The following is a 23,690-nucleotide window of genomic DNA, read 5'->3' on the forward strand; positions in this document are numbered from 1 at the left end:
GAATCAGGCACACAGTGTGCAGCTCTAATCCAGCATGGAGAAAAAAAAAACAAAGTTATATACCACACTATGAAGTGAAAACATAAGATTTCTGAATTTTATTATTCTACTAGAAATCACTGCTAAATTGTACCTAAACATATATTATGAAATTCTAATATTGTAAATCATTGTAAATTGAAGAGATGATGCTGTGAAATTCTTGTACATATTTCTTCTAAGAACCTATGCTGGTTTTGAATAGTTAAAATAAACACAATGTTTCCATGATTCCATGATTGCCATGATTCACAAATAATCATCCAGTACTTGCATATTTCTAAACTCATATTTCAAATTCTGTATTTATAGTATAACTTTATTTTACTTTTTTACTTTAGCTGTAGATATTGTGTAAGACTTGCATTTTTGCAGAGGTGATTACACTACCACCAGTCACTTGGCAAAAAAAAAAAAAAGAGGATTAGAGAGAGAATTTGCAAAAGGATGTTTAGCTCTTTATTTTCAGCATCTCATTTGCACAGATCCCATGTGCAGTCATTATTTTCATGAATAAGCAAGAGTAAGACCAGTTGTATGATTGCATTGGATTTTTCTTTTTTAAAGATATTTTTGTGATCAAACTGCCTAGGTTTCTTATGGAAGATGAAATTCATTTTCTACCTAGTGCTGAAGTTGCTGTTGAATAGTCTGTAAATTTTAGGGCTGCTTTCTTTTTTCTTCTTAAATGTCCACTTCTTTCTTTCTCATCTGCAGTAATGAAATACTCTTGGATGAAAGCCATGTACTATATTGTTTTGCTGAATTTCATTGTTTTCTAACCTTAGCATCAACGAGATCCGCGACTCAATGAAATTTTATTTCCCTTTTATGACACAAAAAGAGCAATGCAGATAATTGAGACATATGAGCCAGATGAAGACTTGAAGAGGAAAGGTAAATGGGGAAGGAAATTCAGTATTCACTGGGTTTAGGCATTTGGGGAATTTGTTCTGAAGCATTCAGACTTTTAAAAGGGAGTTTAACAGTCCCTGTGGTCTGGGGACAAGCACTTGTGTAGGGTACTGGACCAGGAAACTGCTGTGCTGAAAAAAAATACCTCCCTCTCAAAATCAGATTTATTTTTTTTTAGAAGGATTATTACCCTGATCCAGGTTAGAGTGTGTCTACAAATCCTTATGGAAAAAAGGAGAGGCTGGGATTGAGTAAATACAGAACAGCAGAGACTCCTTCCAGCAACAAGGCAATGTGCAAGTAGTTGTGGTCAAGGTCTCAGAGAGACTGCATAGCTCTGCAACGTACAGATATGGTGCAAAAATAAAAAAGAAATTGCTATTTTCATCCACCTTCTTATAATATATTCTCTCTAACGCTTGAGGGCAGCAGCCTGGCTCAGAACAGGGCATTTTATGTGAGTGATCTGAAAAATGTTCTCTCCAAGCAAGGTTGCAGGAAGTACCTGCAAGCCATCCTTGGACTGCTCATATCCCGAGCTGCTGTGAGAGTGTGGGAGATGTCAGTGGCTGAACTTAGTTCCCAGTTTTTACCCATTTTGCTGCAGCAGCTGTGTTGGGATCAACTGCAGAAATGGAAAACATTTCTTTCCCTACCTGTGCTCCTTGCCCTTTCTGCTGGGTTGCTGTTGTGACAAGCACAGAGGAGACTGCAGCTTTGCAAAGCCCATGCTAACAAGAATCCTCTTTCACAGACATTTAGGCTCATGCATCAAAGTAGAAGTACTTGTACACCCAACTGCAACCCCTGGGGCTGAGGGATGTGCAAAGCAGGCAACAGAAGGATGCAGCATCTAAGCCTGTCCCAGGAAAGTCTGAGGCTTTCCCTCACTCTGTAAATGCACTAAATTCTCAAAGTATTAACTGATTTTTGTCAGCTCTATACCATTTTATTTATATTTTTAAAATACACTTGTCTTTGATTCTTGGTGCTAATGTATTTTAAATATTTTTCAATATGAGGAAGTTGTGCTAATGTGACTGCACCTGTTCAGGATGGAAGGTGTAAAAACATATTTTCTGAAGGTAGAAATAAATCTAAAAATGGGGGAAAAAATTCAATTGGATAATTATTTAGCTTCTTTGATTGATTTTTATTTCTAGCATGTTTTAAATAAAAGTGAAAAACCTTTTGCAGGGATGGGGTTAAGGAGAATAACCACAATAACCACTCAGAAGTCCCTCTGACGGTTCCTCCAGAGATCTCAGCAGTGGCTGTTCTCTTCAGCTTCTTTCCCCTTCTTAGATAAAACTTTGTTGTTGAGCAAAACAGTTGAGGACAATCCTTTTTTTCTTTTTTGCTAAATCATGTGGTTTAAGAAGTAAGGCTGATGTACAAAAGGCAGTAGCAATAAGCAGCTGGCTTCCTCAGTCTCATTTCAGTGACAGGAGTAAGTAAAGCTGAACAAGTTAATGCTGGGCAGTTCAGTAACCATAGTCTGCTCAGGAACAATACAAACCCCAGTTCTTCCACCTGGTGAGTGCAAGTCAAAAATGCAGTCTGAGTTGTTGAACACACAGAGCTCTGTTAACTTGCTGAGGTCTCAGCTGTGTTCTGTTTGGAACATCCATCCAGCTGTGACATTTTTCCACAAGATGATGCACCAGGAGCATGTATCATCTGAGAGATGCTGTGCTGCTGCTTTGAAGTATGTGGTGATAACAAAATAAAACCATTCTTCAAGTCAAAAATTCCCTTTTGCCACCTTCTTTCTCTCAGGATCAGCTGAGAGAACTTGAGTAAAACATTCTGGAGCAGTTCACCTCTGGCTGACACCAGGCACAGAAAATTTTAGCTCCAGTGGAGGACTTTTCTCAGAAAGTTAGGAGTAGAATGGAAACTAGGATCACTCCACTTCTCTGTATAAGAGAAAAATAGACTTAAAGAAAATAAAAATTGAACTGCTGTAACCTTGCCTTAACAATAGCTGAGTGTTCATAAATTACTTCAGAGAAAACAATGTCAAAATTAGTCCCTGCAGCAGCTCTTTGTGATTAATCCCTTCTTCCCAATCACAGATAATTTTAATTTTTCAGACACTTGGCCTGTTTAAGACTGGTATTGCATACTGATTATTTCTAATTCAGTTTCATTAAAAATTACCTCTTGATTTGTATTTTTTTATACTCTATTGAAACATAGACCAGCAGACAGATAAGAGAGAAGTGTTATGCATTCTGTATTCTGAATTCCTGTATGTCCCATGTGCATTGTAGATTTCTGTTTTCATTTACAAAGATATGAATGTGTATTTCAAACAGTAAACTGGAAGGTATTTTGGATTTTCCTAATGTTTTGTAAATGAACCAATGCAAAGATTTTCAGGTACACATTCCCCCCCCCCCCCCCCATATTTCTGTCAGTGGGGAACAGTTTCTGCACGAGCTGGTTGACAGTGATGTAGCACAGGACTAAATATGAAAGAGAGGAGGAAAGGGCCATTAGAAGCCTGGTCCATGCAAGCTCACAATCCCTGACTTAGAAAGTCCCAGAGATCAAAATTGTAGGGACTGTTCTGAGGAGATGTCACTACTTATTTGTCATCTTCACCTCCTTATGCTGCTTTAATTCTGATGATGGTGAGTGGTGCACCTCAGGTGTTGAACTGGTGGGTACCTGATTTTTAATTTGGTTATCTGGGAACATAATGGCACATTTTGCACAAGCTGCTGGGCAGCCTGGAGCAGAGGAAGGGCAGAGCTGCTTGCTTGCAGGAACCTGTGTAAATAACAGGTTCTGTGCTAGAATTCCTGCTCTGTGAGATGGTTTGACTCCTGTGGACTCTAAATTTCTGGCAATAATTTACCATGCCTTCTCCTTCCTTCCAGGTGTCATATCCAGTGATGGGTTTTGCAGATACTTGATGTCAGATGAAAATGCCCCAGTTTTCTTAGACCGTTTGGAATTATATCAAGAGATGGACCATCCTCTGGCTCATTATTTCATCAGCTCCTCTCACAATACATATTTAACAGGCAGGCAGTTTGGTGGCAAGTCTTCAGTGGAGATGTACAGACAAGTGCTTTTGGCTGGATGCAGGTTGGAAGCAGGAGATAATGCATATTTGTGAATCTATTACTTTAAACTGAAAATACTACATAATGTACCTTGGTGTTGATATATTGTACAATTGAATGTATAAATATGTTAGTGTGGCAAATGAAAGCACATTTGTTTGTTTAAGAATCTTATTTTTCTTACGAAAGTAATTCCAGGCAGAGGAATGTAGAAATTGATAATAAGGAGAGAGTTTGTAAAAAAGTTAACAGAAGTTTGATCTCAAAATGACAGCTGAAGAACTTCAGAGGGCTTTCTGCTTAATAATTATGAAGTTTATATCTTAATGAGAAACAGGAAATTCATGATTTTCTGCTGAATTTCTTGACTTACTAGAATAAGAAGAGCAGCACAGTGCTAAAGACATTATTGTCCAGATGAGAATATATTGACTCATGCATGCCATAATTAAGGTGGTATATCCAAAGTTATAAAAGTCTGAAAAACATTTGTATAGTTTAGAAAGAGTTGTGCAATGCCTGAAACTGATTTGCAACTTACTGCTCTGACCATCACTGCTAAAACATATCCCAGGTAGCTCACCTGTAATAAAACTCTAGGTTTGTTTTTCTTGGGTCTTTAGGTGTGTGGAGCTGGACTGTTGGGATGGCAAAGGTGAAGATCAAGAACCAATAATAACCCATGGAAAAGCAATGTGCACAGACATTCTTTTCAAGGTAAATGCCTGGCCTCTACACCTGGGAGCAAACCTAGGAGTAGCCATGGATAAGAATCCAACAGGGCACCCTCCCCTCCTTAGCACTGGAATGCTGCTCCTGTGTGGTGGACTAACATGGGCAAGATTTCTGGCCCAGACTTTGGGGCTCATTTCTGACTTGTGTCACCCACTCCTGTGCTCCATCTGCCGTTCCACAGAAACTGCAGGAAGCAGGATTGCTACTTTTGCCCCACTTCTTCACATCCTGGGGCTCTTTGCATCACAGAATAAATATCTTCTTTTTTTTTGTCTGAGAAGTTCCTTAGCTGTGGAAAAGGCCTGAAGATGCAGGAGTTTCTCTGGGAGCAGGGACTCTCCCTGGCAACAGGTGATAGCAGCAGATCCATCAATGGCTGTGGGTGAAGGTGCCATCCTGCGGCAGGGACGTTGTTGTGGGGCATCAAGACCACAGGGTTTTTTTCTCCTTCTGTCTTCATTTGCGTGTTTGAGACAGCTTTGTGTTTCTCAGGGCAGGGTGGATAATAAAATAACCCCTTTTATTATGTTTTTAATTTGATCCGTTCTAGCCTGTATCCTATTGTTGCTTTTTTATAGGATGTAATTCAGGCCATTAAGGAAACAGCATTTGTTACATCAGAGTACCCTGTCATTCTTTCGTTTGAAAATCACTGCAGGTATGTAGTGCCCATTTATAATTCTTTAATTGTGCATTGAGAGAGATGATATAGTTTAAAATACTATGATATGATACTTGAAAACTGGGGGGGGGGGGGGGGGGGGGGGGGGGGTATGCAGGCATACTGAATGTCACTTAATATACCATTAATATACTAATCCATCTTTATGTAACTTAATAATGGCAATATTTTTATCTGTGAAAAAGCTGTGAAATGTATTTGGATGTTCCATTAGCTGTGAGAGATTGAGTTATTCTACTTTTTGGATCTTGTTAAATTCATCTGTGTCAAATAATGGACTTTTATTGACAGTATAATTACAGTAAACTAATACTTCTCAGTTGAAACAAAGTGGGCAGCATATAATTTGGGATGTCTACTTTACTTAGTATTATTCTTTTGTGCTGAGTGATAGTGATTTATTTTTTATATTTAAAAATCAACTGACAATCTTTTCCAGCAAATATCAACAGTACAAGATGTCAAAATACTGTGAAGATCTTTTTGGAGATCTCCTGTTGAAGCAGCCTCTAGAAACACATCCAGTATGTTGCTTTTTGCCACTCTCTTTTTTTTTTTTTCTTTCTTTCTTTGGTATTAGTTTCATTTAAAAGAGATGATAGACTGAGATCATATCACCTTTAATGCTGTTCATTGCCAGTCCTGTGCTTTCAGAAATGACTAGTGTTTTTGGGTGGCTGCGCTCTTTGGTACAAACTTGTCTTTATCTGATTTGTTTAATCTCTCTGTACGGGGCTCTGGCAAACAGCCTGAGGAAATCCCCCCCCCCTTCCTCCCCCCCTTGATGTGTGACAAAATATCAGCACCTACATAAAATAGAACACATGCGTTGTCTTTGTAGTTCATAGCTCATTCTGAAATTGCCAGTCACTGTTTAAAAACAGTTAGTTAAAACAATTAGTTATAAATTGCATGGTCTCAGATGAAGAAACCTCTTCTTTCAGCTGCACATTGCATATTTCATGCTTCAGGTAACGTCCTGCAGTCTAGGTGGCCCCACTACTGCATTAAGAATTAAATTAAGCACCAAGAGTTTCCTGCAGGCTCATTTGGACTGAGTGCCCTGTAATCTGCATGCACTTCACTCTCCTGCATGGCAGGAGATAACAGATACTCCTTCACAAACATGGTATTTGGGACTTAACACTTGTTACACAGCGCTTGCTACTCCTCCTCCAGCCCTTCCTTGCTCCTTACAATGAGCTCACTGTGTGCCAGCACTCACCCAAAGCCTGCAGATGCTCTGTGGTGCTGTGGGGGAGCACGGCCAGAAGACTCTCCTTTCAGTGGCCCTGGCAAGGGGCACTCCTGGCATTAGCATCCCTAGAGCTTTGCTTTTCCTGACTTTCCCTGCATGTTGCAGGGGCAGCAGCACACAGGGCTTGGTGAATGTCACGTGTTTGCCCTCAAAAGTGCATCCCAAAGTATTAAATCTGCAGTGTCTCCCTGTGATGCTGGTAGCATGCTCCCACATCCCTCTCAAAAAGCTTCCAGGGGCTCTCTGGGAAGCCTAAAACAGAGCTGGCCAAAGTCTGCCACGCCTCTACCTCAGGGCCCAGTATTTAGTCTCAGCTGCCTGCCTTTTAGCACTGCTGAGCTTTCTGCATTTTGTGTCCTTTCCTCCTTGTGGATGAATTCAGTTCCCAGCTGCTCACAAGGCAAGCGCTGCAGAGGTGGCTGTAGGAGCTTGGAACTTGTGTCCTTTGCAAGTTTTGGATCCTGATAACCTGGGCTAGTGACTGAGGGAGGCAGATTTAGGAGAGACATGGCGTTTGGCTGAAGCAGATTTGGTTTAAAGTAAAAGCAAATATTTGTCCAAACTGGCATCTAAGTATGGCATTGTCTGGGAATGAAGCCTGGCATCAATGAGCTCTGCAGCACTGACATCTAGCGGAGTTACAGCCCCAGTGCTGTCAGTGCTTCAAATGTGTTCTCTTGAAACCCCCTGCCTGAGCCAGCCAGGGCTGGCTACCCTCCCACGAGCTTTCCACCCGTTCTCTTGGGGTTGGGTTGATACGGTTTCTGGGTTTTTTTTGTTTGTTTTGGTTTGGTTTTGTTTTTCTGGATTGTTACTTGTCATCTCTGCTGCTTTTATTTGGTTTCAATTCACGACGCTTTGTTCTTTTGTTTGTTCACCCGGAGTGCTGCTTCTCTCTAGCTCAGATTTGGATTAAGAGATAAGAATATCTGAATAGTTCTTCTAAGAATTGCCAATATCTATGGAAATACCTTCTATTTCTGCATCATTTAGGCTTCACTGAAAAACCCAGTCTGTTATGGTACTAAGAATGCCAAGTTGTGAGTTCAATCTCTGTATGGGCCATTCAGAGCTGACTCGATGATCCTTGTGTGTCCCTTCCAACTCAGCATGTTCTGTGATTATACCAGCAACTCCCTGAATAATATTCTTGGCAAGCCTGAGGTAGAGAGGGTGCTAATTACCTTAGCCAAATCTGTTTCTTAGCCTCAGTTACGTGATGGGGCTTAAATCAGAGGATTTCATACTTTTTCTCTTTTCTGAATAATATTTTTTCTTTTTCCCTAACTGGAACAAACCTTTTATTAATGCTTCCTTGTGTGTGTATGTGAAACTTCCCCTTTGCCTTTGACAAATATTGAATTTATGACCCTATTGGCAAAACCAGTTCCCATAACCTAGCTGAGGGCTGGTTAGTTTTACATTCCCCAGTGCCCTTCCATTTCCACTCTCCAAGTGTGTATGGGCTGCCTCACTTGGGTTACTGCAGCTCAAGGGGACCATAAAAGGTGACTTATTTAGAGATCAGGTGATAATGGGCTAAGCTGTGGCTCGTGCTGTGTGAACCACAGGGAGAGAGGGAGGGAAAACAGGAATTCCTCTGAACATCCACACGCCCTGCTAGGCAGGAGAGATAGGAAAATGTTGAGAGCAGTGCAGCTGAGAGTGGCACAGGCTGGAGAACGGAGTGCTGGCTTCATCCAGCAGCTTTACCTGAGCACAGCTTCCCCCTGGGATAGGGAAGAAGCAGAGGAAACTCTGTTGCTGCAGTCACACAACCTTCTGGAGTTGTGCCTGAGGTGGCACTGGTTGCTCACTGCCCCTTGGTATTGCTGTCCTAAAATCCAAATCCCAAACAGGGATACAGATAGCTGTTGTTATTATTAAGCATTTTCTCTGAATTGTTTTACAGCTTGAACAAGGTAAAGCCTTACCATCCCCTAATGACCTCAAAAGAAAGATTCTCATAAAGAATAAAAGGCTGAAACCTGAAGTAGAAAAGAGTAAGTAATGTTTGTCAAATATTAAATAAACAAAAGCCCAGATCTCTACAAACAGACTTTGTTACTAAAGTTTCCAGATTGTTTGTACTTTGGTGTTGGAAGAATATGTATTATATGTAAATAACATTTGGTTTGCCCTTGTGTTTCACGTGAGTGCCAGTCTGGGCCTTGATATCAGCATGCTGCACAGGCACAGACAGACCCAGAAATGTAATCCTGGGACTTTTATCAGGCTGCTGGTTGAGCTGAAATATAAGGCAGATAGAATCTCTTATAAATTCTGCCTACACCAGTCTGTTTGCATTGCTGTGTTTTTCCAGGATAAGCATGAAATGAAATGGAGTTTCAGATTGCTCTTCTTGCTGTTGTTGCCAGTTCTGATATTTATCTTCTCTCAGTAACAATAATGTTGCTATATTAGTTTCCAGTATGGCTGTAATGATAAACCCTGGTCCTTCTCCATTCAAAGATAAGCACCCAGGCCTTGTGTTGGCTTCAGTCATACATGGCTGTGCTCCTCCTGTCTAGCTGAAATGCACATGAAAACGCAATTGAAAATCCAAGCACTTTGCATGGATCAAGCACTGAAGAGACAGCTGTCTGTTTATTCTGTGAGGAAGTAATATGCTTGCTTCAAAGACCTTTGAAATTTAGGGGGAATTTCTTCACAAAAAGGGTGATTAGACATTGGAATGGGCTGCCCAGGGAGGTGGTGGAATCGCTGTCCCTGGAGGTGTTTAAGGAAAGGCTGGACGAAGCACTCAACCACTCTGATTGACAAAGGTGGTGGTTCAATCAGAGGTTGGATTCAATCTCTGAGGCCTTTTCCAACCTAATTGATTCTGTGCTTCTGTGAAATACTTTCCTTAACTTCAGTGAGTTTTGGACACAACCCTTACTGACCACTTTGCAGATCTAACAACAGGCTGTGTTTATTGATGCTACTTTGTAAAATTTTATTACCAACTGAAAAGACAGAGGATTCATTAAATAGAAGTAGATCTGAGGATCGGAGAATCATTTGTGATGGTTCTCTTGTATTTCTTTGTGTAACAACCTGTTCAAGTCATGACTAATTTAATTTTATTTTTTTTCATATTCACAGAACAGCTTGATGCTCTGAAAAAGATGATGGAGTCTGGGGAAACTGCTGCTCCTGTAAATATCCTGGAGGATGATAATGAGGAGGAAATAGAAAGTGGTGAGGATTTCATGGAGAAGGACTCTCAGACATTACCTGTGGTAGATTAGTGGGCTGGATGTCACTAACCCACATGCCTGTGGTCCGTGGCAGCAGCAGCAGGTCTGGGCTCAGTGCAGTGCCATTTGTACAGACCTCAGCCTTTTCACCACATCCCAGGCATGTTAACTTCCATTTACTGTTCAGAAGTTTTATTAGAGCACCAACCAAGTCAGATTTTCATTCTGTCTGTGAGAGAGAGACTAAGAAGTTGTGATCTTTGCTTTGAAAACACCTATTGTCACTATGTTTAACACTTGTGTCAACATCAGAGGGGATTATTGCATTATATTTTGTAAGGATAAAATGAGGGGTTGGATTTTTCTTGCAAATCTGTTATCCTCAGAGTAAATGTCCAACTCTGAGCTAGTGATGTGGCCAGCAGAGGAAAAAACATATATTTAGGTTGTGATTCACCCTGTTTCAAATGTCTACCTTCAGAAAATGTAAATCATCTACTGCCTGCAAGTATCTGAACCAAAGGACTGGGCTGTGACCTGTGTCATAGTGAATGTCCCAGCTTCAGCCTACTAGCTGGTCCTGTCATATATTTTACTTTTTTTTCCTTTACTTTTTAGCTTCAAGTACTGTATGTTGTAATGGCAAATCACCTTAAATCAAATGAGAACAGTTCCTGTAGTGGGGGCAGACAAGGAGTTTGACAGTGCACTCAAAATGCCTGGCCACTGGCATCTTCTTAGATCTTTAAGTGAAGATCTCTGTCATCAGTTCTTGTTTTTTCCCAAGGCTATTGTCTTTTTTTTTTTTCTTAACACCTTTGCTAAGCAAAATACTGATTACTTAAAAAATACAGCAAATAAAATTTCTCTTACTAACCATCTTGGGATCAGGCTTTAGCTGTAATTTACTGCACTTGGAAACAATTAACTAACTCTTAGAAATTTAGTACCCTGGATTTTATTCCTGTTTTTTAAAAAATGCCAACCCAAACCTGTGCATTCAACTGTCATTTGTTTCATGCCTTGCAAAGAAAATAGCAGTTGTTGTGATTTTTGCACTGATTCCTTTTGTTTTCTGTGCAGCTGACCAGGAAGAAGAAGCTCATCCTGAGTACAAATTTGGAAGTGACCTTACTGTAGATGATTACAGTCAAAAAGAAGCTGTTGCCATCAGTGTCAAAAAGGTGGGATCACTTCTTTCATATATATTTTTTTGAAAACTTTCCAAGGAGGTTGTTGCAAAGGGCTCTCTGCTTTGTGGAAACATCAGAGCACTTCTCAGAAGATTAAAACATGAGATCTTCACCAGGTGCCCCTTACCTTTAAGTTCATGAGAACACAAAGCTATGTAGCCAAAAATACTCTCCTCTTGTTCAGGTAGGATACACTCATTAAATAACAGAATCAGTATGTAGGGAACAGTACACAAGTAGAGAATTTAAGCAGAAATACTAATTAAAGGCAGCAGTTTCCTGCTTCTGCCTCTGATATTTTACATTGCATCTCAGGTGCAGAATCCTAATAAGAGGTGGAACATCAGATTCCTTGCTAAGCAGTATTTTTGCAGGGCTGCATTCTGTGTCTTCACTGCAGGGTTTTCCTGCATAATTTTTCATGGTCAACCCTTAGAGTAGATTCTCTCTTCCACCTCCGGCAGTGAAGGCAAAACAGGACAATAATTCCCAGTGGGGTGGTGCAGCTGGGGGGCTCTATCAGGCACCCAGTTGGGAGACAGGGAAAGAGTTCTCTTTATTTCAGTCATACCTGACAATTACAGTTTATCAGTCTGTGCTCAGTAACTTGAATATGGTATAGTTGATGGTAATTAGATACAGAATATTGGAATTCAGAACTAAGCTGCTCTGGCACTGAAGGCATTAGTGCTGCTTGCTCCAAAGAAAAGCCCACATGTGAGGGCTGAAGTACCTTATCAGATCCTGTTCCTCTGTCCAAATACTCAAGTATTTTGGCCACTTGTTCCCTCCTGCGTGGTTTCCTTTGGATCTTTCTCCAGACAGAGGTGTAAGTGTGGAAAGTAGCAGTATGTCTGTAGCACTACCAGAGACATCAGACCTGCCTTCTGTGTATCTCTTCAAGTCAGCATCTTTGCTTCTTCAGGACTTTTATGGATTCTCCCACTGAAGTATCATTTCACTTCTTTGCTTTGGGACAGTTTCATTTACTAACTCAGCTGGTCCTTAACTATCTAAATATTTTGGGGTGTTTTGGTTGGGTGGGTTTTTGTTGTTGTTTTGAGGATTTGTTTTGTTTTATTTTGTTTCCAGATTAGTCACTCATCCTCAGCACATCCTTGGGTAACTCCTCTGCTTCTTTGCTGACCAGTGACTCGATCTTTATTCTGTAGAAATGTACATTCAGTGCCAAGACAATATTTATCTAAGATTCTCGGTACTGGTAGCTTTTAACTGAAGGCAGACACCACACTGCTCCATTGCAAATAATGTCTTGAGACAGGCCTTCTCCAATGTGGACGTTCATGCACAGTTTACAGCACTCTCAACTCTCAGTTTTCAGAGCCTGGCAGTTTGCACATCCAGATCAGATGATCTTTAATGTGGTATCTTTATCTGGGTGTGTTATTCTTTCATTCTTCTCTGAAGTTTCCTGTCCCTAGCATCTGTTGATAGCTCCAGTTTAGGCTTAACTGTCTGCCATCCTTCATCCTATTCCCATGGCTGATTTTTGGGTCCTGCGTACCAAGATTTGGAATGGACTGCAAATTTTTGAAAGTGAATGGGACAGATAAGCCATGCAGGAAGGTGGAGAAAGGTTTACGTTTTGCTAAACGCATGAAATTTTTGAGGAATTTTCCTCCTTACTGTGAGTGTTTCCTATTGCTTTTTCTTTGGGTAATATATATATATTTTTCTCCCCTTAGGCTGTTGAAGATTCTGATCAAGAAAACAATAAAAAGGTGACACAGGATGTAATGTAGTTTTTTTTTATTGATTTATATATAACATGCATATTACTTACCATGCATTCTCAGTGGTTTAACAATTTTATGCTCAGTTTCACTGCACTTATTTTTCAAAGTGACTCTACCTCCTTTACTCCTCCAGGGCTTCTTCTGCTAAACTTTTATACTGGGGTCAGGGCTATCAGAAGATTTGGGGACAGACAGGAGTGCATGACCTTTGCCTGCTTAGAAGTATCTGATCTCTGTCTCCAATGTCATGCACTGGGAAATCAGTTCTCTGAATGGTGTTGAGATGTATCATCCCTGCTTTATTTTTTCCTCTGCCCTTACCCTGACTGCACTTTGTTTTCCTCTCTCTTTCTTCCTTTTGCTTTCCCATGGGACTTCTGCATTTATCTTCTCCCAGGAATCCCTTCTGTAAGACTCTTCCCACCTCCTTCCACTCTCCTCCTCCTCTTCTCTCATTCAAGCTGCTCCTGTTCACAACCCCACTTTGTTTCAGTCTGTGTTGTTTTCTAAGTGGGTTCTGCTTCTTTTCTTGAGGGATGGGGAGGTGTAAATAACATAGAGATCAACTTTTCCCCCTTGTCTTCTCTATCCCCTAAAAGGGTCATGTGCTGTTGTAACCATTCCTTTGTTTCTGTAGACTTTAAGAAACATTCCATCCTTACTCCTTTCTTAACTCATAGATTTAAAGTTATGAACAGTATGGAGTATAGCCCTACTCTAAAAATTAAGGATCTGCAAGAGATTAAGATAAAATCAATGGCTACTACATTGTCTTGGGACACTGTCTTTGAGTCAAAGTGTCACTAATACAGTCATAGAGCTGTATGTGCTGGTACCATTGCCGGAGCACTGAAGCATCATAATCCCTTTGACTCCCTTTTCACTGTGGTTCCTTTAGTTGTAGGTGTGGATGGATCAAGATGGATGTGATTAGCTGCTCTGAGCAGTCAACAGGAGGCCCTTTAAAGAACCTTAGATTTTAGAAGATGAGTGGTCAGTTCTTCCTGAGTTAATGGCCTTTCAAAAGTCAAGACACTGAAAAGAACTGGTTTCATTGAATAAATTTTCCCTGAATTTGACTTAGGCTCTATTAACAGCTATTGACCTAGTAACAAAAACAAACAAAAACGCAAAAATCAAACAAACAAAACCCACAGAAACCCCCACAAACAAACAAATAAACCCAAAACAAACAAAAAAAGCCTGTTTTCTACTAACACAGGGATGTTCTGTTTGGCATATTTTGGGATCAGATCAAAAGCAGTTGGGTTGAGCCCTGATGATGAGCATTAAAATATGGTGTCAGTTTGATTTCACGGGCTGCTGGAAGTTTAATTCAGTCTAAAATGCACATACAACAATGTGTACCTGGACTCATTCTGCTAACTCATTAATTCTATGCAGTCAGAAAATTCCTTGTGACTAATTCCTGTGTTCCTTGTGACTATAATAATCTTCTACCAAGGTATAAATGATTCCACTTCACATGGTTTTCATTCTCTGAGATGTGTCTGCACTGCCTGGCAGGCAGAGGTGCCTAATGCTGGCAAATTCACTTTCCCCTTACTGTCCCATCTCAGGGAGTAAATGAGTTGCAGTAGTGTAGGTTCTGTGAACTGCATTTTCCCCAAGCCCAGAAAGGGCTTGGTAGTGCTTCCCCTTACTGATGTTCTCCTGAGTCAGTAATGAGGGAGCACTTCTGACAAACACAAGCTGCGGCCTGAAAATAAAAAGCAGCACTGTTTGAATATCTTTGAATGTTTGAATGCAATTCATACTTCCCAGCAGATCACTTGTCAGCCTACAGTCAGATTTTTTGGCCACTGGTTCACTGGCAGGAGAACAACCAAAAATGTGTGTGTGGGAGAAACATGATGAATTTGCAGAGGGTTTCTTAGCTTGACAGGGATTTTTTTTTCTTTTTTTATTCAGTGAAAAGAATGTGTTTCAGACTGGTTTGGGGAAAGGCCAATGTTGGACAGGTAGAGCCAATTAATAAGTGCTTCCTGATGTGAATTTCTAGCAGATGAGGTGCTTGTACAAAACTCTATGTTCTGTTACAAATAAAGTGCATATTTATATAGGTGATGAATACAGGTTTTTATTTGGTTGAAGTGGATAAGAATATAAACTTGGTACTGTGTCTCTAGTTGGTCTTGTGACATCTGTTTGTCCAGTGAAGGCTGTGGTTCCTATATTTTGGTTTGCTTCTGTTAGGAAAGATTAACAGTGGAATTTATTTGTGTTTTGATGTTGAGGAAGTTCTACTGAGTGCCAAGTATACAGAATTTCTATCAGAAAATGCATAATAAATCACAGTTTTGGAATGTATTTGACAAAGATGGATCATTATCTCCCAGCATTGTTCAGGCTGTTGGAATATTTATCTTTTATCCCAGTGTTATCTACTAACTTAATGTAATATTTACCCACCCCTTAGGAGCTTTTCTATCATCAGTCCTCTTGCGTGCATCCTGTAACACTGAGAGTCTTATATCAGCAAGAAAATTAATTTTAACTTGTAACACTAAACTTCCACTTTTCTTGTATTAATTTGCACTGTCTTTAACTTTCTGCAGATTTGGCTATAATTTTGTTCCACCTTTGAAAAACCCAACAGCAGTGTTTGCACACAGAAATGGTGATTGCTCTTTTTAATGTGTTTTCAGGGTTTAGTAACTGTGGAAGATGAACAAGCATGGATGGCATCTTACAAATATGTAGGTGCCACAACCAATATACATCCATATTTATCAACAATGGTCAACTATGCTCAACCTGTAAAATTTCAAGGTTTCGATGTAGCAGAAGGTAACATAAAAGGTTGAATGAAATACAAGTATTTGCTTAACCTAGGTAGTTTTTTAATCTTTACATTTCCTGAATTTAGAAATAAAGGTGTAAGATTCTTATAGTTTAATGACCACCATCAGTATGTTTGTAGACCTGTTTCCTTGAATGTAAAGTTAGCTTGTTATTCCATTAGTCATCCACATGGAGTCACTAAATTACTGGGAGAATATGAAACTGTTGAGGTTCTATTCCATGGGCCTTTACAACTGAAATGCTTTTTTAGTTCATCTCTCTCTGCGGTAAGGTGAGCATGACTGTCACAGTGGTCAGCAGTGAGCTGATACTGCATACCAGACTATTTATCATGTTGATTTTTCCTTATCTACCACACAGCACAGGCTCTGAATAACAACATTGCCCTGAATAAAAAGTGAAAATTTTGTTGATTTCCCAAGAAGTGAAACAGAAAAGCCAGTCAGAAATACTATGAAATTTCTCACCGCTGTAATATGATTCTATGAAATTTCTTACCACTATAATTTGATTCCATGAGTAATAGATAATGGGGGAAGAGACCAAATATTGCTGTGTCCTGCTGTTATAGTGCATGATTTAGAGTTGTGATTTGTCATTACAGAGATGTTGTAAAATGTCTTGTCTTTTCTTTCTAGAACGTAATATTCACCACAACATGTCCTCTTTCAATGAATCAGTCGGACTAGGGTATTTGAAGACTCATGCCATTGAGTTTGTAAAGTATCCTTTCACCTCCTCATCCCACTTCTCTACCAATCCTAAAATAAACCAGTGCACCTTTCTAGATTTAGTGTTGCAGGTCTACAAAGGAAAATGGGAAATACCTTGTAGAAGGAGAAATAGTGAGATTAACATAAGAAGTATGTTTTGATGTTGAAGTACTGAAGATACCAGGACGTGACTCTACATTTCTATGATGTTTTTGTTTCATTTTCCTTGATGAATTCCATAGCTACAATAAACGACAAATGAGTCGGATATACCCAAAGGGAGGCCGTGTGGATTCCAGTAATTACATGCCTCAAATTTTCTGGAACGCTGGCTGCCAGATGGTCTCACTGAACTATCAGACCCCAGGTAGGCAGCAACGACCAGTGAACCTCAATCCTAAAGAATGGCTTGGGCAGTAACTCTCAAACAGATGCCATGGATTTGCTTCTGGCATATTTTGAGGAAACAGACATATGGCTAAATAATACAGCGGGGTGGAATTACAGATGCGTAAGACAAGGAGCAATAAAGAAAGCCATGCACAGAAGGAAAATTCAGTCCTCTTTTATGGAAAAATAATGGAGAACCTAATTTTCTCACAGAAATGGTTTTTATTAATAAAAAGTGTTAATTACAGGGAAATCAGTGCTTTCACACAACACAGCGCTGGCACGGTTGGGTGCATGTCTGCAACGCAAAGATGGAGTGCACAGATTAAGATGGTAAAAAGTAATGTCTGTGTAACAAAGTCATTTCTAGACCTGTTATTGTGAAATGTTAGGAGTCATGTGCTCAGCAGCAGAGGATGGGGTCTGAGATCCCAGCTGAGAGAATGATGCCAGGGAATGGCAATGCCTTTCCACAGGGTGATCTGACAGGAGATGAGTTGTTCCTGTTCAGTGAAGGTGTGAGTATAGCAGGGCAGGCTTTTTGTTGTTTTGACTGGGTTTTTAAATTTATCTAGGAATGTCTTCAGCCATATTTATAACAGACCTATTTCCCTTTGTCATTTTCTGGCTGTGGCAGTGCTTTTGTGCTTGCTTCCCCCTTCCTGAACAGTGTCTTTGGTACTGCACACACTTCTCATGGTCATCCCCTGAGTTCCGTCCTGCAAAGCTGTGCTCCAGTTTCACCAGCTGAGGAAGCAGGAGAAGGGATACACTGGAATATGCTGCTTGTAGAGGCACTCCACTGGTCATGACATGGAGGCTGGAGCAGAAATACAAGCCTGACTCTGCTCCCAGCACTGCCTCTGGCATGCCCACTGCATGTCCTTCCCAGCCCCTTTAATTATCTAAGTGGAAGTGACCAGCTTTCCTGTATTCCTCTTCTGTGATCCAGCTGTGCTACCAAGATGAAGATGATTGAAGAAGTAAAAGTTACAGCTGCCCAGTAACTCCAGTAATAACTGGTATAGGCATATGACAGTCTTGGATTTTGTATATCAGAGCACCAACAGAATAGATTTTGTTCACTTTGAAGGTATAGCTGGACAAGAGAAATACCTGTTTTGTTGCTAAACCAGGAGATTATATTCTTGTGTAAGTAGAAACCTGCAGGAAAACATTTCATTTTTTACAAAGTTCTGGAGAGGGTTGGATGAGAGGGAGGTTGTTACATGTTTATGATATGTCTTTCTATGCAAGTGCTGTAACAATGCACTCACTAAAACTCACATGCTTTTAGATGTTGAAACTAAGCAATGCTGCTGTGATCTTTGTGGTTTCTTTGTGTGGTATTTTATTCAACTAATTTCTCAGAAAATCAGTGGGATATGCACCTCACCTTCTTTAAAACATCAGGCTACAAACAGCTTCATCAGAGGTAGTTGTCATTGTGACAGAATGCATTCTTCAAGGACATCTCCTCTAGTATATTTTTTATTCTGAGGTTATTTTCACTGTTAAAGCTCCAGTATCCCCCTGTTATTCAAAGTGGTCTGCAGAAATGAAGATATCTGTGCTGTAGAAGCCAAAAGTTAGATGGTAGAAATCCCATCCCAGGCACTTAAAATGTCCACAGTTGTTACTTCCCTGCCTGCCAAGTGTGTTTGAATTCAGGGAAGGACTGTTTCCTAAGCACAGCATGGACTTCAGTGTGCTTGGTAAACAGCTTGGTAAAGCTGTTACTCCTGTGAAAAAATATGAAGTTTTCCCATTGCTTCCTTTTATTTCTTAGATGTGGGTTTTATATGCATTAAATTAAATTTTTATTTAAACTTATTCTGGAAAACCAGTCTTATTTTCTGATCTAATTCATGATTTGCATTATTCAGCAGGAAAGTTAGTAAATTTTCTCTCTTGGCAGATTTAGCAATGCAGTTGAATCAAGGAAAATTTGAGTACAATGGATCATGCGGGTGAGTGATATGGTTTAAACTGTTGTCACTGTGTATCAGAGTCCTTGCTAAGGTTTTAATAAAATTTTGTTACCATTAATCGCGTGTTACAAAAGGAAAATGGGATGCTAGGTGAAGAGTAGAAGTTAACAGAGTTCAGGGAGAACTTATCCCCCGTAAGGAGGTATTCTAATGAATATGCTTTTAATTATGCCCAGTTTTTAAGTGAGATCTAAGAGGCTTTGTGTTCATTTATGAAGATCATTAATATTGTAAACAGTTATTGAAATACATCTCTACCTTCTGTTCTCAGCCTTTCTTTGAAGATAGCTTCAGAACAGAGATTCATTGCACAGTTCACAGTACTGCCAAATTTACTTGGACAAGTGGAATCTGAATACATTGGGAACATATTTTTAATCTGTGTACTCTTAATTGGAGCACAGATTTCACAGAGAAAAATGAAGTGTTTCATCTAAGTTCTTGCTCATGATTTTTGCATGACAAAGGATGTTCAAGTGATGCTGATAGATTTTTCTCAAATGTTGAGCATAGACCTTAATAGGATAGACTGATCATTAGCACCAAGAAAAAATGAGAAGCTTAATGATGAATCACAGGAAACAACAGTCCAGAAACTCATTAGAATCTGCAAACTCTTCCTGGGAAGGAACTACTCTTTTACTACTGCAGATATTCAGAAAGAAAACGTGAATAGGTGGAGCTTGGTAAAATTCCTCATTTGCAGAATAGGCACAGAGTGCTTGACCATTCCATGCCTTTATTGCAGTTGTAAGCATTCCAAAAGAGCCTCTTGGCATTGACAGAGGTGCAGTCTCTGTAATTTCAATGAAAATAACAGGAACAGAAGAAAACCAAAGCTTTCTTATGGCAGTTTGGTTCCTTTCTTGTTGGACCCACCAGCTTAGTAAAAGAGTACCTGCTTACTTTTGCCAAATTCTCTGAAGGACAGGCAAAATTATCAACTAAATTCCTGGATTCTTACATCAGGTTTTTTTTTTTATAATAATGTAGCAGTAATTTGTGGTAATATTTTGATCTGCATTGTAAATGTGGTGGTGTTTCAGTGACAGAAAGGAAATGAAAGACTGAATATCTTCCTTCTGCCTGTACTCCTCTTCTCTCAGACTTGCAACTCTCATGCTGATAAAACAAGATCATTTCAAGAGCATTTTTTATTTCAGTGGGCTGGAAACAGAGGCTAAGGATAGTTACTTCCCTTCTGTCCCAACCTACCTTAAATCAACGAAATATTAAGAAATCACTTTTCTAACATTTTTAATGGAAGAAAAAGGAGTAATGTTACTTTCAAACAAAAACCATGTTATTAAAAAAATGGGTGAAAACACTGACATTCTTTCCACTGGAATTTTTCTAGCATTCTTTTAGTCTCTGAATTTAGTCTAGGCCTTTATAATATTGTGTACCAGTGATTCACTAGAGGGACTAAGGGTGGATAAAAATTAATCTTCTAGCAGCTTTGTCTGTCAGGGTTGCAGAATTAGCAAGATTTTTCTAGTTCCCCATTTTATTCAGTGGAAGAGAATGTAATGTGCAGCCTTGCTGCAGTGATCAACTGCTGTTTCATTTTGATGGCTGAATCCTTGGGTTTTCGTGCATCAGAGCACATATTGGCTTCATTGATATGTTGATCCAGTGTGAGGTCCTCGGGGAGGTACTGTGAGTGTTAATGTGGTGGTACCTTTCATGCTGCTATAATTAACAATCTGTCAGCACTGACATCAGTTGTTTCCCCCAAGGTTTCATAACCACAATGAAAAAATTAGCTTCAGGCTGAAATTTAGTGTGTGAGTCTTGAACTCTAAGGAACTGCTTCATTTGGAAAAATAAAATTGAAAAATCCCTCTGTGCTTTTCCAAAGTGTTAAAGTATTAAAACGAATGAGACCATCTGTGTTTTATTATATGGTAACTCACTGTATATTTAAACTGTATTTTTCAGTTGTTTTGAAATGCCCTTGATTATATTGCATTTATTTTTATCTTAAAATACCAGATTGATTTTATCTCTTAGTAGCTGGTAATTCAAAATGAAAAGTAATATTTATGTGTATTCCAGACAGCCATAATACTTTATTTTACTTCCTCACACTTGCGGCTGGAATGAGTCTGTATTTTTCAGTGCTGTAGGAGAGCTCATTGTTTAAAGGCAGAACATCCATTTCACATGTATTTAATACAATTTAAATTTCCAATCAAGGATAATTTTCTCCTTTTTTTTTTTTTTCCTTGTAATGAGGTATCTGCTAAAGCCAGATTTCATGCGACGACCAGACAGGACGTTTGACCCATTCTCTGAAACTCCTGTAGATGGTGTTATTGCTGCAACGTGTTCAGTACAGGTAAAACTGCAACAGACAGCTGGCATCACATCCAAAATCACCTTTAAAATCACCAGAAATAGGATATATACAGTAAATGTCCTTGGGTTGGGTAGATTTCAGCAAATTGTTTCCTTTCTTATGGTTTTATTTTTTTAAATATTGCTGGCTAAGATCCCTTTGCTTACTTGATCTGAGTGGAATATGATAGAATTAGAAATTATGTTATTACACATTGTCATATTCTAACAGCCTTCATGGTCTCTTTGAAATACATGAGTCCACACAAATGGATCAAGGAGTGAAGTTCATTCCCATGTACAATATGAAATTACACAACATCACTTGTCACCACAGAGCAGGGAGGAATCTGGGCACACATGGACAGGATATTTTCAAAACAAAGAGAGAAAAATGGTTGCTGTGAGGCAGACCCTTACTTTGGAGTTATCTGTGAGTAATGAAGTCCATAAAACTCCTGTTGTAGGTCTAAAGCATGGTTAAGGTACCAAGTTCTGGAAGGAGGCTGACGATTGTAAAACCTGTTTTTTGAGCAAAAGACTTCGGCTTTCATTTAGCATTTTCCATGTGCTGCATTTAAATCTCACACTGTCCATGGCCAAGCATTCCTCATGCATTCTAGAAGCTGAACTAAGTTCCATTTGCACCTCCAGAAGAATAAACATGTTGTATTAATGTTCTTTTTCTTAAACAGTAATAAAAGCACGTCCCTCCAAGAAGGAAGTGAGATCAGGTAGTTCCTAGGTCATGTGTTTTGACAGTTGCTTTTCTTTTGTAACTAAAACTAGTATAAAATTCCATTCCATTACAAATTTTTGTAATTAAGGAGTTGAGAGGAGCAAAAGCCAGCAATGATACCCCTTATCCACATAACTTTTCAGAGCTATTATCCGGAGTGTTCTCTGCAAGGATGTTAGGTCATGGAAACAAAAGAGTTTGGAATGAGCTTAGGTCTGTGAAATCATGTTTCAGTTTTTTCCTTCCCTCCTTGATTGTAGTAATGAAAAAATTAACTGTGTTTTTAAGTAATAGATCATCTTGATGAAATAAAAATTTTCCCTGGACTGATCACCTGGTGTGGCTGAATTAATCTTGACTTGGAGTGAAATGGCAACAAATCTTCTACATAATGATACAGCAGAATTATGTGGGTTCTTTAGTTTTTTTTTTTCACTTTTTAAGCATCCTGCACTTCCCAGACACGTAATATGGAGTCAGACTGACACATGATTATTTTCAACCTTTACCTAAGTGAAAGCAGAGCAATAGCTTCCTTTCACCTCTTGTGGTCAAGATATATCATAAAAAAGAGTGCTTCTGATCAGAATGTTTGAAGTGGTGGAATAGCAGTGCCAACTCTGGTTGTTCCATTCAGTTCCATACAATGAGTGCATCTGTGAGACCCTGGCTGGTTGGGATGACTGACAACTGGTAATACCATAGCACAGTCATTTCAGGTGAAGGTTATATTTATATATCTGATCACAAAAGCTTTTCTAAAGAGGTGCAGTTTGAAATAGACCGTCGTCATATGAGGAACTAAACACATCCGTCAGCTATAAACCATTTTTCAGAGTGATGTCAGTTAAAAAATGACCACTGTTTCTGATACCCTTACTTTGTATTGCTTTTCCTTACTCTGTTATTGTGTTGCAGGTGATATCTGGCCAGTTCTTGTCGGACAAGAAGATTGGGACGTACGTGGAGGTGGATATGTACGGGCTGCCCACGGACACGATCCGCAAGGAGTTCCGCACGCGCATGGTGATGAACAACGGCCTGAACCCTGTTTACAATGAGGAGTCCTTTGTCTTCAGGAAGGTAGGATGTGGGATCTCTGCAAAGCACAGTTTGTGCTGTGCTTGTGCCCATGAGCTTCCCTGCCCTCCTGAGCCAGCCCTCCCTGCTTCAGCCTGACTGCTAACACAGATGGATGAGTGCTGCTCCCATGGAAAAGGGTTTGTAGGGCTCCCGTTTACTGCAGTAAACAATGTAAAGCTGAAATCAGCTTTCAGGAGGCTGCTTGGTTTTGGTTTGTTTTGGTTTACTTTTTAAATTTTGCTTTGGTTTTGTTTTTCTAACGGATAACCTCTGTAGCTATCACATGATTTTTTTTGTTGTTGTTTTTGTTTCCATTTGGCTTTTCCCTCCCCTTTGCTTCCTCCTCCCACTTGGAGGTAGCCACCTCCGTGACCATGCCTGTGTTCAAGGTATGCAGTCTGCTCAGAATGAGCCCCGCTGGTGGACACCATCATTCCTTGGAGATTTCTTCTTCCCTGCCCTGGCAGTGGCTGCTATCTTGCACTGTTCCTTCAGCCCAGAGGGCAGGTGAGATGCTGCATCCAAAGCTAAGGTCAATGTCATTACATGGAAAAGTTGAAAGGGTGCTGTGTTCCTCAGGCGTGTTGCCAGCTCCCTCCTTCAGTAGTCCATGTGCATCATGTAACTTTTTCTTTTTTTTTTTCAATACCAAAAGAAAAGCAACCCTTTTTTTCTTGGCATGGGGGATTTAAAGAGAGAGGCCATTTGTCCGTGCTCAAATTTTATCTCTCAGTCTTTATATATATATG

General features: G+C 39.7%; 1 protein-coding gene across 1 annotated transcript in view; it reads left to right on the plus strand.

The window, feature by feature from the left end:
- PLCB4 (phospholipase C beta 4) overlaps positions 1-23,690 on the plus strand; it is a 184,070-nt gene that overhangs the window by 124,076 nt on the left and 36,304 nt on the right. The window contains exons 12-26 of the mRNA XM_062490623.1: positions 828-936; positions 3,843-4,053; positions 4,655-4,748; positions 5,345-5,424; positions 5,888-5,972; positions 8,619-8,709; positions 9,815-9,910; positions 10,993-11,093; positions 12,809-12,844; positions 15,529-15,670; positions 16,324-16,408; positions 16,641-16,765; positions 18,707-18,758; positions 21,018-21,120; positions 22,777-22,941. Of these exons, the coding sequence (XP_062346607.1) occupies positions 828-936; positions 3,843-4,053; positions 4,655-4,748; positions 5,345-5,424; positions 5,888-5,972; positions 8,619-8,709; positions 9,815-9,910; positions 10,993-11,093; positions 12,809-12,844; positions 15,529-15,670; positions 16,324-16,408; positions 16,641-16,765; positions 18,707-18,758; positions 21,018-21,120; positions 22,777-22,941 (1,575 nt within the window). The remainder of the gene's footprint in view (positions 1-827; positions 937-3,842; positions 4,054-4,654; positions 4,749-5,344; positions 5,425-5,887; positions 5,973-8,618; positions 8,710-9,814; positions 9,911-10,992; positions 11,094-12,808; positions 12,845-15,528; positions 15,671-16,323; positions 16,409-16,640; positions 16,766-18,706; positions 18,759-21,017; positions 21,121-22,776; positions 22,942-23,690) is intronic.

This window comes from Cinclus cinclus, chromosome 3 (assembly GCF_963662255.1).
Source record: "Cinclus cinclus chromosome 3, bCinCin1.1, whole genome shotgun sequence".
In the NCBI taxonomy this organism is placed as follows: Eukaryota; Metazoa; Chordata; class Aves; order Passeriformes; family Cinclidae; genus Cinclus; species Cinclus cinclus.